The 15,508-nt window shown below is 39.6% G+C and overlaps 1 protein-coding gene across 4 annotated transcripts in view; it reads right to left on the reverse strand.

Annotated features, from left to right (window-relative positions):
* LOC135495841 (heat shock factor protein 1-like) overlaps positions 1-15,508 on the reverse strand; it is a 134,498-nt gene that overhangs the window by 67,052 nt on the left and 51,938 nt on the right. For all 4 annotated transcript variants that reach the window (XR_010448604.1, XM_064784821.1, XM_064784819.1 and 1 more), the window contains exon 7: positions 8,844-9,068. Coding sequence is in view for 3 of the 4 variants with exons in the window: in XM_064784821.1 (XP_064640891.1) it covers positions 8,844-9,068 (225 nt within the window). In the remaining variant the exon portion in view is untranslated. The remainder of the gene's footprint in view (positions 1-8,843; positions 9,069-15,508) is intronic.

A 15,508-nucleotide genomic window follows, 5' to 3' on the forward strand; every position in this document is an offset into this window, starting at 1 on the left:
AGCCTGAAGTCGAAACGGAGGATGCAGACCCCCAACCACAGACAGAGTCAAAAGGTGATGATAAGCCCATGGCAACCCCAGGAACTCCAACTGTTGCTGAGCCCATACAACCTAGCAGAGTCAGTGGCAGGACCAGGACCTACCAATTTGGGCCAAGGACTATATCATGACATAAACTGTGCTAAACGTGAAATGTTGGCCATCTTGGGTTCTCACACAATGTAGTTTTAGTGATCAAGCCTATAAAGTCTTCAGGTGCCGTTCCGCCTTGGAACTAGCTGGTCCACATTTTAGATGTAACCCTCTAAAAACATGGCTGTCAGCATCATAACAAACAAGTAGTTTTCCCCATATTTGATCCATCACACAGATCTCACATATTTCACTGCCGTAGTAGTAATATTCCGACCACAAGGCCGGGCGCCAATTTCAACATTGAACTTTAGTTAACTCCCCTGTTACAAGAGGGTTTTCCTGTTGATTTTCGTCTGCATAATGCAAGGACAAGGCCACTGCCGGACACAAGTCTCAACATGGTCAAGCCGGATTGAAGTAGAAAGATTTTTTTTTTCTATTTCATCAAATCAATCTATTCGTGAAAATTCTAAAGTCACGTCAAAACGGCATCTAGAAGAACAATTAGTTCAGATGAAGTTGTTGCAATAATAGCAAATAGCGATTTGTCTGAGGAAGAATGACGGTAATTTGGCAAATTTTGACCTGTACAATTGGGCTACATGTACATCCTGATATAGGCTAAACTATACAAGATGATACACAAGATTCTGAGTCTGAAATTGAGGAGGGTATCCCCCAGGTCCTGGTGCTCATCCTATGGATTTGAGAAGTGAATGTGGCAGTGATGGTCACAATGTTGCTGAAACGTCTTGGAAAGCGATTGAGCTGTCTGCTGCTTTGACCAATCAGCTTTTGCTGGCGATCATGACGTCAGTAGACAGCAGTCAATTGATGACAGGCTGTGAAATTAACTTTTGAAGAAATTACCCATTACTATTCAAAGAAGTAGTTATAAATAGTAAATATTTCTCTGCAATTTTTTGGCAGACTATCTGAAGACAGATATCTGAGATAAAGTTATTTTGTTGAAAAACAATAAGGGAAAACCACAAGGCGCAAAGACTGCGCTGGTAACTCAAGTTCTCTATGGACAGACACAGGAGAGCCGATCACCATGCATGGAACTAATCAATATGCAAATTACACCTGTTTCTTATCATTATGATTATGATGCGTACATTGTACATTTCTTTGGAAGTTTGTCTTGGGGTGAAGTGTACCTGTGTGTTCCGTGGAATGCCTCGTGGTAAATATGACGGCTGGCAGGGCCGGGACTATCAGGTTGGTTGGACTAGAGGATTATTTGCAATCATTTTGGATGAGACATTTCGGATAGATACTGGCAGGGGATTAGATTGGTGACTATCTTTTTGAAACAGTAAGATAAAGGGCCGACAGTGTAGGACTTTTTTATTCAGCCAATCGTCTTTTTCACCTGTAGTTTTCCTGCGAGTGTCATCTGTCATTCTGTTGCGTGACGACGCGACCAGGCCCTCGTCATCACAGTCACGACACCGTGTTAACCGTGTCATGACATTTTGCCAACGGTGGAGTAGGAACAGGTCGTGGTTGTGTGGGATCATCCATGTGTCATACTCTAAATCATAGCATTACCGACCAACCAAGAACCAAGCAGGATAGGTACGATGCGATACTTGCATGTGGACCTGGCTGTATGAAAAGCTAACCAATGCCAGCTTCCTGTATACTATAGCACCTAATGCCAAGTTGTTACGAAGCATGTCTGCTTGTAACATCATGTTGATATGTTGTTCTATGTACATGGATTAATAACTGACATGATATCAATATGATGCTACAGGCAAACATTCTTTATCAAGCAGACAAGCAACATTTTTGGTCACAAGCTGGGTAAGACGAGAGTCTTTCAAATAATGAAACAGCCAGGGGCCATTGTGCTCACCGTATAGTTATGTGGTGGTTAGGAATGGTTAAGAAATATGCTACATGTACAGTAAGGTCAAACCAAAGGCCGAAAGACATGTGATGTATTCTTGCTTAGAGCACCTACCATGGAAATATCATCGAAAACAAGTCGCTGATGAGAGAGATATTGCACTTTTCACCTTTTTAAATTTTGGCCTCCTAGTGGCCAAGTCGAGAATCAATCAGATCGGACCGAAATTCAATGTCAGGGGTTACATGATTTATGGAGCCATGTGTACCAAATTTCAAGTTAATAGCTTTTGCAGATATGAAACGTGCCATAGTTACACTCAAATGGCCAATTAACACCATTTGACGTATGTGACCTTGAAAAGTAGGTCAAACCAAAAACCTGTAGGATATGTGATGTATCCTTGCTCGGATAACCTACCATAAATATATCATCGAAAACAAGTCACTAGTACGAGAGATATTGCACTTTTTACTTTTTTTAGTGGTGGCTCCCTGGCTGCTAAGTCGAGAATCAGATCAGACCGAAATTGGTGTCAGAGGTTATATGATGTAGGGAGTCTAGTTATATGATGTAGGGAATTTCAAGTTCATAGCTTTAGCAGTTAAGAAACATGCCACAGTTACACTCAAACAGCCAATTTATGCCATTTTACCTGTGACCTTGAAAATTAGGTCAAATCAAAAACCCATATGATGTGTGATGTATCCTTGCTGGGAAATCCTACAATAATTTTTTTACTGAAAACGAGTCACTTATAAGAGAGGTATTTTGAAAATTAGGTCAAATCAAAAACCCATATGATGTGTGATGACCCTTGCTAGGAAAACCTACCATCATTTCTTTATCGAAAACGAGTTACTTATAAGAGAGATATCAAACTTTTTAGGTTTCTGCTTCTGCGCCCCTGGTGACCAAGTCACGAATCAGATTGGATCGAAACTTCATTGTCGGAGGTCACCTGATCTGCGGGGTCCTGTGTACAAAGTTTCAAGTTCACAGTTCAAGCGGTTAAGAATTCTGCCACTGTTTTTGAAACAGGATACAGACAGCGAAGACGGACACTGCCGTGTTATATCGACTCCCCTACTGTGAGCCAAAAAGTATGAAAAACGGCAAAGTGCCTTGACCTCAATAGTCAAATGTTAACATGATAAAAAATCATATTATTGTTTTATTAATTTTTTTCTAATTTAATGTCACTGTTATCTAATGGGATATTTGATATTTTTTTGATTTTGAAGCCCAATTTGTTGGTTTTTAAGGTAAGAAATCCGTTCATTTTCCCGTGGATGAACTTGTTTTGGCAACATTAAAGCGCAGAGTGGTGTGAGGTACCCTTCATATATTGTTGAACACGCCATTTGGCTAAAATCTTTCATAAATTTTTGATGTGTACATTATGAGTCTCCTGTCACAAGTTGCTATTGATTTCAACATTATTATGGATTTTTTATTACAGATTGCGGTTTGATTATTGTTTTGTTTGGCAATTTGCAGCTAATCAAAATGTGCTAACACATCGGCCTTAATTGTTAGACTGTTCATATCAATATCAGTCAACAGTACAGTTTATATTGTAATGTGTTTGTTATCAGATAAATCATTTTTTGTTGAATTTTTGGTCATTCCTATATTGTTTTGCACCTCAGTTCAGTTTGTAGCTGAATCAAAATGGGCTTCATCATGGCATCCAGTTAATTGCCAAAGAGAGCTTTGGGGTCAAAGGAAACTTGCCAAACCCCCCCTTTTTGGAAGACTCCGATAAGACCATTGATTTTACTACACCATTACACTTCTCTGCCCTTGATGATTTTTCCGTATGGACCCCCGTTTTAGCCCTTTTGGTGGGTCCGTTTTATCAAGATTGGCCAAATGACCCTTTGGATTAGCCATTCAGTCTGTGGATCTTATGAATATTTCCTCCCCACTAAAGAAATGAAAGATGAAATATTGTGCAGGGTTGCTTTTGGGAACGAGACAGTTCACCAGCTAATATATCTCTAACACAAATAACTCTTTCAAATTTTGAAACTGACTGAAGAATAATGATTTTAGAGCTATAAAAGTAAGGTATTTTTGACGATCTCGCCTGGTTCTCAACGTTTCATCAAGCACCGCGGCTTTGCCGATCAGTTAGTGTACCCCGCCTCGAGCAAGTCGCAGTGATTTGCGCAACCAGACTGATCATTCAAACATGTTCAGTTGCCGAGCGCAGTTGTTACTGTAGAACGGAAAATATCCGCGGGAGAAAATGTTTGCGAATGCCTCACGATGGACAAATTCGCGGCAGAATATTTTCACGAGTGAAGAATTTTTTCCATGAAAAATTTAAACGGTCTATTTTGACCCTTAACTCTTAGTTAATGGGGACCGTAGTGAAAATGTCTGCTACTAAACATAATCTGAGCAATAATTAAGCAAAAGTTGTTTAAGTTAGGTGTAATTATGAAGAATGCTAATTGCGCGGGGTATTCACGTAGGCCTTCGCTTGGCCAAGCTGTATGCAGTGCCTCTGTGGAAACATGGCAACAGATACATGGATTTCAAGCTAAAAGCAAGAGATTTTCGCGGCAGAATATGTTCGCGAGCCTGACCTACCCACTTAATTCACGAAAATATTCTGCATGCAAAAATTTACAGTTCTACAGTATAGTGCACAATATTTTGGAAATGTGAAATTAAAATTATTTGTAAAGATTACAGTATTTAAAAAACTTTAAATGGAATTTCAAATGTTCTGGAATAGTGGATTTTACTGAGAAGACTTATCCTCATGAATCTAATCCAAAATGAAATCTCATCGATTTTTGACAGAGGGTCACATGTCAACTATGTGTTTCTATGTTAACTATATTATAATGTACATTGGTTAAGCTTTACTGTAGAATAGGTTTGAGAAGTTTAGTCAGGACTCCATGAAAGGGGAATGTCCTCTTTACTTTTCTAGCTCTTCATTTGTAGATTATGCACAGAGAGTGTTCACAAATCCTCTTTTTTTGTGAAATGAGACATTTTACTACTATGATTGCTTATATACAGTATACATGTTCACACAAACCCAATCATCAGTCAGTCAAAATTTAAACAAAATTAGCCCAAACACAAAGCGTCCTCAGAATAAAGTTTGTGGCATTTCACTAGTTTTGGAGGTTGTTTTGTGAAAGTGAGGTTTATAAAACCATTTTTTCTACAAAGATAAATGATCTCTAGGCAACTAGCATATTTGTTCTTGTTCAGGCAATCAAAGTCATCAATCTGACAGTGGTTTAAACAAAATTTAGGCAAGACTTCGACCAATATTGAAACACTATATTTTGTAGATTTATGCAAAGAGAGTGGTTACAAATCCTCTTTTTTTGTAAGATGAGACATTCCACTGCAAAAACTGCTCATATATTCATGTAGTCATAGACCTAATAATCAGTCCGTCAAAGTTCCATCAAAATTAGCCCAAAGTTAAAGCGTTCTAAGAACAAAATAACTTTTACAAGATTTGTAAAATTTTTGTTCATCAAAGTGCTTCCAGTCACAGTAGTCCTAGCTGCACTAAACGAAGAGATTCATATTAAGCATAGTATGTATACTGGTAATTAATCTCTACCTGGGGTGACACAAGCCGCACTTACACCACCTGAAAATGGACCACCAATCTTGGTTCGGGAACCAATGCCGCACCATCGAAAATCCACCAAGCGCTTACACCAGCGCTGCAGCTAGTTATAAAATCCGGCTACAGATGGCGCGCAAACAATAAATTGCATGCGCAGAAAGCGCCATTTCGAAAGCGCCGCCTCGAGCCGAACCATCTAACTAGCTAATTGCCGATCCATTTGCGCGTACACCACGACAAAGCCGAGCTTTTAACAAGCCGGGCGAATTTGGACCATCAAGCTTGGTGGGACAAATTCGCTCGGCAATTTGTATCGGCAATGGATTGCCGAACCAATTTGTCGCGGCAATGTGGTGGTGTAAGTGCAATTGGTCCACCAATATTTCGTGGTGTAAGCGCAGCTACAGATTGTATTGTTTAAAATAAGGCTTGTTTATACACATCTGGTTATGTAATAATCAAACAAAGCAGCAGTGACCCATATACTCAACTCAAAGGTGGTGTTAAACCCTGCCGTGTTGGATTAGTAAGGCGAGACTTTTTTTATTTGTTGGTGCTCGGATCCGCCGACCTCCCGATGTCCGAAATAAGAAAAAAAATAACATTTTATATCTAGCCAGTCTCGGATCCGCCGATTCGAACATTACCGATTTTACAAAAAAAAATTTCTTTATTTTATTTTGAGCTCCGACGCCCAACAGTAACTTAAAAGATCAAAAATATTTTTTTCAAAATCAAAATTCAACATGATTGAATTAAAATTAGCTTCGTCGGATTGATCATTCGAATCGAAAGTGCGAATGCCAGACCAGCTCTGCCAGACCTAGACTGGTTCTTGTCCTTTCCTAATGCATCCACAGTAGATATTATGACGAGAAACAGTCTATTGTTATGAGTCTGGCTGCTGACTGTTCAATGTGTGAAAATGCACTACTTTTTTTAGGAAAAATTTTTATCTTTATCCTTCCCTCCGACTTTGAGAAATCCTATCAATTTTTTCGAGACCATGAAATCTTTGGAAAAAAACATTTTTTTTTGTTTTTGTTTTTCGTCCTCCTCAAAAATATATTCCTCCAAAAATCCGAGCACCAACTAATAAAAAAAGTCTCGCCTAAGGGAGGGCGGCTGATCTCTTTAACAGCCTCCTTGCTATTGTTTGGGTTGGAGGAATTAGGCTCATGCTTCGGTCGGAAACAATGAACGACCTTGAGGGTAGATAAAATAAAAACCAAATCGGGATCAATTGCTCTAGAAACGTAATGACTAAAAAAAGATGTATCCTACTTCTTCTTCTCCTTTTCTTCTTCTTCTTCTTATTATTATTATCACCTCTGAAGCCCAAACAGTTTTTCAATGAAATTTGACACGCATATCAGTAGGGGGATAAGAACGAAAATTGCGTCCTTTTTATCATTGATTACGTTAATTGCATGAAATCTATTGTCTTATAGCTAATTTAGACCACATTTTGACAAAACGGATGATAGGTGATAGGTTGAAGTGTGGGTTGATTTTTTCAATTATGTAACTCAATCGCATAATAATGAGCTCCAATGCTCTTTTTACCTCAGCTCGTAGATCGCTTATCATCAATGCTATTGTCATGCAATTTGCCGGGATGGTGGATCAGAAAATTTTTAACAACTTTTATTCAAGGAAAAATTTTTGATATTTGCTTCGTTCATGAGGTAATCAGCTTTTTGTTTAGGTCATTATCAAATGACAAATAATTCTTTCCGGACAACTCTTCTGTAACCACTCAGTGGCGAGCACTGCAACTTTCAGCGATGATTGTTGATATTGAAGTTGTGCATGTGGGTTTTATTTTTTCACTTATGTAACTAATTCGCTTAAAAATGAGCTCTATTGTTTTTTACCTCATTAGCTTATAGCTCACTTACCATTAACGCTATCACCATGCAATTTTCAGGGAAGGTAGATCGGATGATTTGCAACAACTTTCATTCCAGCCAAAATATTGTTTAATTTATATTGTTATAGACTGTAATATTTCAAATATTGTCATTTGCATAATAATGAGCTCCATTGTTTCTTACCTCATTAGCTTGCCTATTACCAATGCTATTGTCATACATTTTTCAAGGAAGGTGGGTCGATGATTTTCAACAACTTTTATTCCAGGCAACAGATTTATATTTTCTTCGTTCACGAGATAATGATTTTTTAAACAAAAGCTTCAACTACCAATTGGTAGAGAGCACTGCAACCTTCAGGGATGATAGGTGATTTGTTGAAGCTGTGCACCTGAGGTTGATTTTTTCAGTAACATTACTGATTTGCATAAAAAATCGCGGGGGGGAAGCCTCCGAGTTTGCCCCGCAAACCCCTAGACACCTCTAGTTCTTTATTCGGCTCACACGTGAATGTGGAAATGAATCGTTCATTGTTCCGGTCACACATGCGTGTGGAAATGACCTGTTAATTCTTCAGTCCATATGTGAATGTGGAAATGACTTGTTCATTCTACTGTTTACATGTAAATTGTGACATATGACAATGTGGCTTCTGCCTAAAGCCCGCTGAAGCCACACCTTACAGTTAAAATATGGCATTAGTATGGGAAGGTGTACACTGCTGATAAAAATGCTGATGGCGACTCTAATCTCACTCTGATAGAATATCCGCCAGCTTGGATCAACAAAATCCAACTATTTTGGCCTGAGAGAGGTCCAACTATTTTGGTCTGAAACTCAATGATATTGTCATTGTCATTCAAATAAAAAGTTACTTTGTAAAAGAATATGAATTGGACTTGTTAGAAATATCAAATTTGGAACAAATATGTTGATAATCTGCGAGTATTGCGACCTGTCAGCAGAATCTAAAAGCAGATTGGCGCACCTCGAAAATGCCCTCCACTCTTTGATTAAAAACACCCATTCATATACAGTTTTTTCTCTTTTCCTTTTTACCACTTCATTAAATGGTTCTTAAGTAGAATACACCACAATTTGATTGCAAAATATTAAAAGACAAAGAAATGTCAAGTCACCAAAGTTGGAGAGCCGCACAGCATTTTCATCAGCAGTTTACACCTTCCCCACTAGTGCACAGGATGACATCATCTTCAACAGCAAGACGATAACGTAAAGTAGAATCATGCAGAAATGCAGAGAAATATATCAACTTGCAAATAATTTTCGAATTGGACTTCAATGCAGAAGACTGTTAGTGTAGCAGAACTGATATTTTCCAAAGAGAAACCAGAAGTACCTTTATTGTCGGTGAAAGTGACGGTGACGATGACCGAGATGATGAAGTTAGTGATGTTGTTGCTATCGTCGACGATGCAGTCGTTGTTAAATCAATTGGAAATAATAGACTGTCATCATATTCATCTAACGCGAATGTTGTCTTTAAATCATGAAAGTCATCTTCCTTTGTGATATCTTCTATTTTACAAACTGATGGATCAACCTCACTGGAATCTGAACTTGGCTGAAAAAAGATTCAACAACATCAAAATGTGAGTGAGTTACAAAACAGCAGTGAAGAGAAAAGTGAGCTGCCAGCACAAGCAGTAGCTCATGGCTCCCGAGTAACATCATCAGTTGCACATGCATCGGGAAGCAGAGTTCTGATTTATTCCTGTAGACAGCACTGTTGAGTATGGTATATTTTCAAGCCTGATGCACATTATGCGTATGTAACATTAACAACAACAAACAACCAACTTATAACAATTAACACATCAACAGCAGTGCCTCTCAAAAGTAACCGTGAGAGCAATGTAAAACATCATAACAACTTGATGACAAGTGTACCGTAAAGCGGCAGCAATATACACCTGTCGCTCTGCACTCCAAAACTAACAACAAGGTAAGGCAAATTGACTGGTAATTTATGGTTACATGGTGTAGTTGTAAAGCATTTCTATCACTTGAGAGTGTGACTTGTACACTCACGGTCAAATGTTTATGGACACCAGTTTTTCACAATTTACTCGAAAACCACTGTGTCAAAAATTGCCCAGGTACTAACAATGTAAAGAGAAATTTCTAGGCTATAAGATGAGGGAATATTTGCAGACAGGTACATGACGTAATGATGCTGTTATGCATGGACACCCTCTAATCAACTGTTTTATTAACCAATTTTGTTCTGGTTTTCTTTCATCAGAAGAAACATATTGTTGGAAAATACAGTTTAAAACACTAAATCCCACCCTGGCTAATGAGTATTCCAACGAGCCCTGTCTAACACCTCAGACAATACATGACATGTCCTCAAGCCATGTCACAGGCCAATGTCGGAATATGCCAAACATGGGAAATCATGCGATATTCGAATAATTCAGATATTTCAAGACATTGTATCAAAATGAAAATACTTCCATCTGGTGATTTTGAATAAAGAGCAGCCTCTGGATACATTTAATAAGGAAATATAAGCATGGCTTTTTTGCAAATGTCGAATCAGTGTGAACAAATGACAACATCAATATTGTTCGCGCTCCACCGGGAAATCCGTAATTATCTAATCCAAATCTTTTTCACTGCAGTCTGAAGAATTGAACTAGCTACCCGATGCCCCTAAGTAAATTTCAAGGTATTTTTTCCACTTTTCCTGCGCCTCGTTGATTTTTCCTGCGCAAATCAGATCGTTATTTCCTCGGAGAGGTTTATGTGACAGCTTTATGCGACAGTAATGCGCCGGGGTGAATCCCGGATTATTCTCGTTGCATTACCATTATTTTCTCATATTTGTAGCTTTTCGAACTGAGGTTCTGTACTGCATAAACATAACCAATGACAACACCTTTTCCTCATTTTCCTGACAGTAAACTTTCACAATGTGAACTTGAATGAGGAAGCAAGTGTGTGGATGACCACAGTGTATCATATTTCTCGGGCTAAGACAAGTCATCGTCATAATTCTAAGTTATGAATTTCAAGCCAACAGACAATGATTTGATTAGAAATTAATGTTATGAGTGTTTAAGCAACAGGAAAATTGGTTCATAAAAAAGTTGATTAGAGAAGATCCATACAAATTACATCACAGCATCATCTATCATAATAATACTAATAATAAGGGGGACAAGTTAAGTCACACTTGGGGACATTGTATCGCCTTGAAATTTGGCATGGATGTTGGTCACATGTTATCCTGATGCAACGTTATGTTTATTTTCGAAAATCTTCTTCAGCAGAGCAGTATTGAGGAATATGTAAATGGACACTGGCAATTCTCCTTACCATGCACAGAACCCAAGCCATGGCTGTTTAGTTATGCAGTGGCTTAATCATTTACTTGCCCTCCCTCTGGGATGAGGAACATCACCTATTGAATAGCTGGGTGTAGGGGGATGATTGGAACAGCCTAGAGTGCTGTCAGTTATCTGTACTCCCTGTGGGATGATCAACGTACATTAGCTGTTGAACAGCTGGCTGGGTGTAGGGGAATAATTGGAACAGCCTCTACCTTCTGAATCTTTCTTAATAAGAATACCCTCCAACAGGTATTGAAACAAGGTGTTTTTTGTTGCATGTGTAAGATAGTGTTCCAGGTAGTAGGTCCTTTAAATTGTCATGGGTAATCCCTTTATAATTTATAGTATGGGCCCTGAAGGTTTATGCTAGCTGCCTTTGTGAATTCCTGTACATATCTTGCTACTGTAGCCCTGTATGATGTAATTGTAAGGCACACCCATTACTGAGCAGTGTGGCTAAGATCAGAGTGGGGAAGGCTTCGTAAGTCCGAACAGACAGAATAAAGCGTATATCCAAAGTTGAGTTGTTCACTTGGTGATAATAGGAAGTGGACCTGAAGGACACAGCCACACATTATAGGCCAAGGCAAACAGTGTACCGGGTACTGTAGCAATAGCACGCAGGAAATGGGGCAAACCCCCCCAATTTGTGCCACAAATGGGCCTGATGAATGAAAAGCTGCATGCAATCATCATATTGCCTCATCACACGACTACCACTCTGCCGGAGTATGGCATGCATACAAACACTGTGTGCCTATCTTATATTATACTTTGCACCGGGTACCCATGAGGCGAACCGATCTCACCAGGATAGATTGAAATGTATCCCAACATGAAGAGATCAGTTTCCGTCAAAAGCTACTTTTGATGAACATGTCCAGAAACTAAAAACATCAACAAATCAGTTCCTGACTACAATGAATAGACCTGAGGAGATGAACACTTCATTGCAAAAGCGGCCCTAACGCTGTCATCACTACAGAGGGACAAGCTTACAGACATACATATGATCAATCCAGGCGGATCGTAAAGGACTACCATTTACTCAGAACAAGAGGTCCTCTAAACTGACAACTATGTAACATTACCATTGGCCTCCGATATTATTTGGTCATCTTTTCCCACTCTTCAAATAAGTACTCCTCGACGGGTCCATTTCTAATTACCTCATATTGCCTGTCGGCAAATTTAGCCTCATCTTATAGGCTAGGAATTTCTCTACACATTAATAGCACCAAGGCAATTTTTGACCGAGTGGTTTTTGAGAAAATTGAGGAAAACTGGTGTCCATAAACTTTTGACCATGAGTGTATAATACATTATGCCACTGCATTGATGTGACTTGGTGGTATATTTCTATGATGAAAGATCACCGCAAGGTAGCTAGGATTTCAAAACAGACCAAAATGGCTCTCCCACTTCACCCAATCATCCCACAGAGAATTGAAAGCGGTTGTCTTATTCAGCAGTTGCAGTCCGGAATGCATGAGCCAGGATGGCCACCTGGAAGCCATATTGGATATCGGTTTGGGCCCAAAATCGATCGGGCTCCTCTCCAATCCCTGCTCATCAATCATCATGCTACAGAAAATTTCAAGCCCATGAGGCAATTAGTTCTGCAGTAACAGACAAGGACATAAAATAGATGGCCACCTGGTATAATTGATCGGGCCAAAAAAAAGGTCATCTCTCCCACCCTACCCCACCATGTCACACGATATCAAATTGTTCTGCAGTTCCAGTCAAGAATATGAAATTCAAGATGGCCGCCTGGCAGCCATATCAGATATTGGATTAGGCTCATTATTAGCAGGTGACCTCTCCCATCCCACCTAATCATGTCACAGAAAATTCAAGCCCATGGGGCAACTAGCAATTACAGTCCTGGATATGAAATCGAAGATGGCGCCTGGCAGCCAACTTTGATCCTGGATCAGGCCAAAAATCAATAGGTCACCTCCCCCACCCTACCTGATCATGTCACAGAAAATTCAAGCCAATGGGGCTACTTAATCTGCAGTAACAGGTGAGGATGTGAAATCTAAGATGGCCGCCTGACAGCCATCTTTGATGTTGGATCGGGCCAAAAAATCAATAGTTGACCTCTCCCGTACCACTCCATTATGTCAAAGAAAATTCATGCCCATCAGGTGCCTCATCCAGCAGTTACAATCCAGAATGTGAAATCAAAGATGGCCACCTGGCGGCAATACCAGATATCGAATTGGGTCGAAAAACACTAGGCCTCCTTGATGCCAAGTCAAGAATCAGATCAAATCAAAATTCAGTACGGAATTTTAAGTTCATAGCTTTAGCAATAAAGAAACGTGCCATAGTTACACTCAACTGGTCAATTTACGCCATTTGACCTGACCCATGTGACCTTGAAAATTAGGTCAAATCAAAAACCTGTATGAGATATGATGTATCCATGCTAAGAGAATCTACCATAAATATTTTATCAAAAATGAGTCACTTATATGAGAGATATCACACTTTTTAGCTTGCCACTTTTGGCCCCCTTGTGGCCAAGTCAAGAATCAGATCGGACCGAAATTCAGTGTCAGAGGTCACCTGGCCTAGGGGCTCTTGTGGACAAAGTTTCAAGTTTATAGTCTTATTGGTTAAGAAACGAGCCACTGCTATTGAAACAGGATGTAGACATCTGACAACACCCGACGGACACTGCGTTATTGCATAGACTCCCCTGCTGTGAGCCAAAAAGGTCAAAACCAGTATAGCATGTCCACTAATAAGAAGTATCTACCATAAAAAGTTCAGCAAGCTGTGACCAATATTAAGCGAGTTATCACACTTTGTGTGTTTTTGCATAGCACCCCCAGGTGGCCAAATAAGGAATTAAATAAGGTTGAAAGTTAGTCTATGTTGAGTTACTGTCCCCTAGGGGTACCTATGAGCAGAGATTGGGATCAATAGCTTCAGTGGACTTCTTTGACCTTGAAATGTAGGTGAAGGTCAAAACCCGTATGATAGATTATGTACCCTCTAAAGAGGAGTCTGCCATAAAAATGTCAGCGAGCTGCAACCAACTTTAACAGAGTTATTGCATTTTTTGTGTTTTTAACATAATGCCCCCTAGTGGCCAAAGCGCGAGTCAGATCACACGGAATATCAAACTCAACTGGGAAAATCTATTTACCTGTCGTTTGGTTTGGCTCATTATCATTAAATGCAACTTTGGAAACGAGGAGCGCAACTATCAGTGCAGAGACAAGGCTGCTGGGGGAGAAATTTCACAAGTTTTTTTGCAGGAATAATTTGTACTGCGCAAGATGTGGTCATGATCACGAACAAGAGATTAAAGCTTAGCCGCTTGGTCAGGGCCCGTTCTAGGGGTGGAGGTGGGGGATTGGGTGTGCAATCACTGTCCTATAATTAATTGAAAATCTGCCCAGGTCAAGGTAATGGTCCGACCCCCAAACGCCCCTTTTGAGGGTTCAAATGGGCCAGATACGAAAGGGTTAAACAGAAATAATAGGGCTGTTTAAAAGACCTTGAAGTGGCCTTCGGCAATCATCGGAAATATCCGAACAAAACCAAACGGAAGGTAAATAGCACTTCCTAACTCAACCTCACCAGTCTCCTGTTCTTACCACCAAAAGTAGGTCAAATCAAAACTTGTATGATATGTGTTGTATCATTGCTAGGAGCACCTACCATAAACATTTTAGCGAAAAGGAGTTGCTTATACGCGAGTTATCACACTTTTTAGGTTTTAACTTGGTGGCTAAGTCAAGAATCAGATCTGACTGAAAGTCAGTGTCAGAGGTCACCTGACCTGGGGGAGGGGGGGGGGGGCAAGTCATGTATAGAAAGTTAAATGTTGATAACCCCAGCGGTTAAGATACGCCCACTGTTTTTGAAACAGGATACAGATGACGCTGCGGTATTGTATAGACTCCCATACAGTGAGCCAAAAATGAGAGTAAAATCTCTAGGCGTTCTAAAGTTATAGCCCGAACATACAATGCACGACAGGCCCATACCATAATATGTTCGTCTTGGGAAGGGTTTACAAAGACAAATATCACAACAAAAAGACTGATGATAAAGCTTTGTCGTATCTATAGTTGATTTATAAATGACTTTGCATGACGTTACTTCACCGCACAGTAGTGTTTTTAGGTGATGCAACTGCTTCTTGGTGATAGTTTCAAACTAGCCTACATTTACCCGACACCTAGAATTTGATTACAACAAGCAACACGTAAAGTACATGTAAGCTCTTGACTCGTCTGCTCACTTGTTTATAGACGACAATAAGGACACGTTTAGACACAAACACATTAATTTCTTCCATTTGATAACGTAATTTACTAAAAATGCTGTAAGCCATGAAATCTGTGTTAGCTCTATTTCTACTGTATATTGCACTTCAAGACAATAAAATTATCCAGTAAATAGCAATTGATTATTACTTTTGAAGAAGATGATGGTCCATGAACCACTTGCTCAATTTGCGTTATCTTGCCTCAGAGTGGTGTGCTAAAAATGACTTACAATATTGATAAGATGTTTGCAGCTGTTCGCAGAAAATAAGCAGCCTAAACTAAGTTTTTCTCGAGCATTGGCTGTGGTGCTCCATGCGAAAACTGGTATTTTTGGATTTACCTCTAAGAAAAACTTAAACTAGGGGCATTGG

The sequence above is a fragment of the Lineus longissimus genome, chromosome 11 (genome assembly GCF_910592395.1).
Source record: "Lineus longissimus chromosome 11, tnLinLong1.2, whole genome shotgun sequence".
NCBI classification, from domain to species: Eukaryota; Metazoa; Nemertea; class Pilidiophora; order Heteronemertea; family Lineidae; genus Lineus; species Lineus longissimus.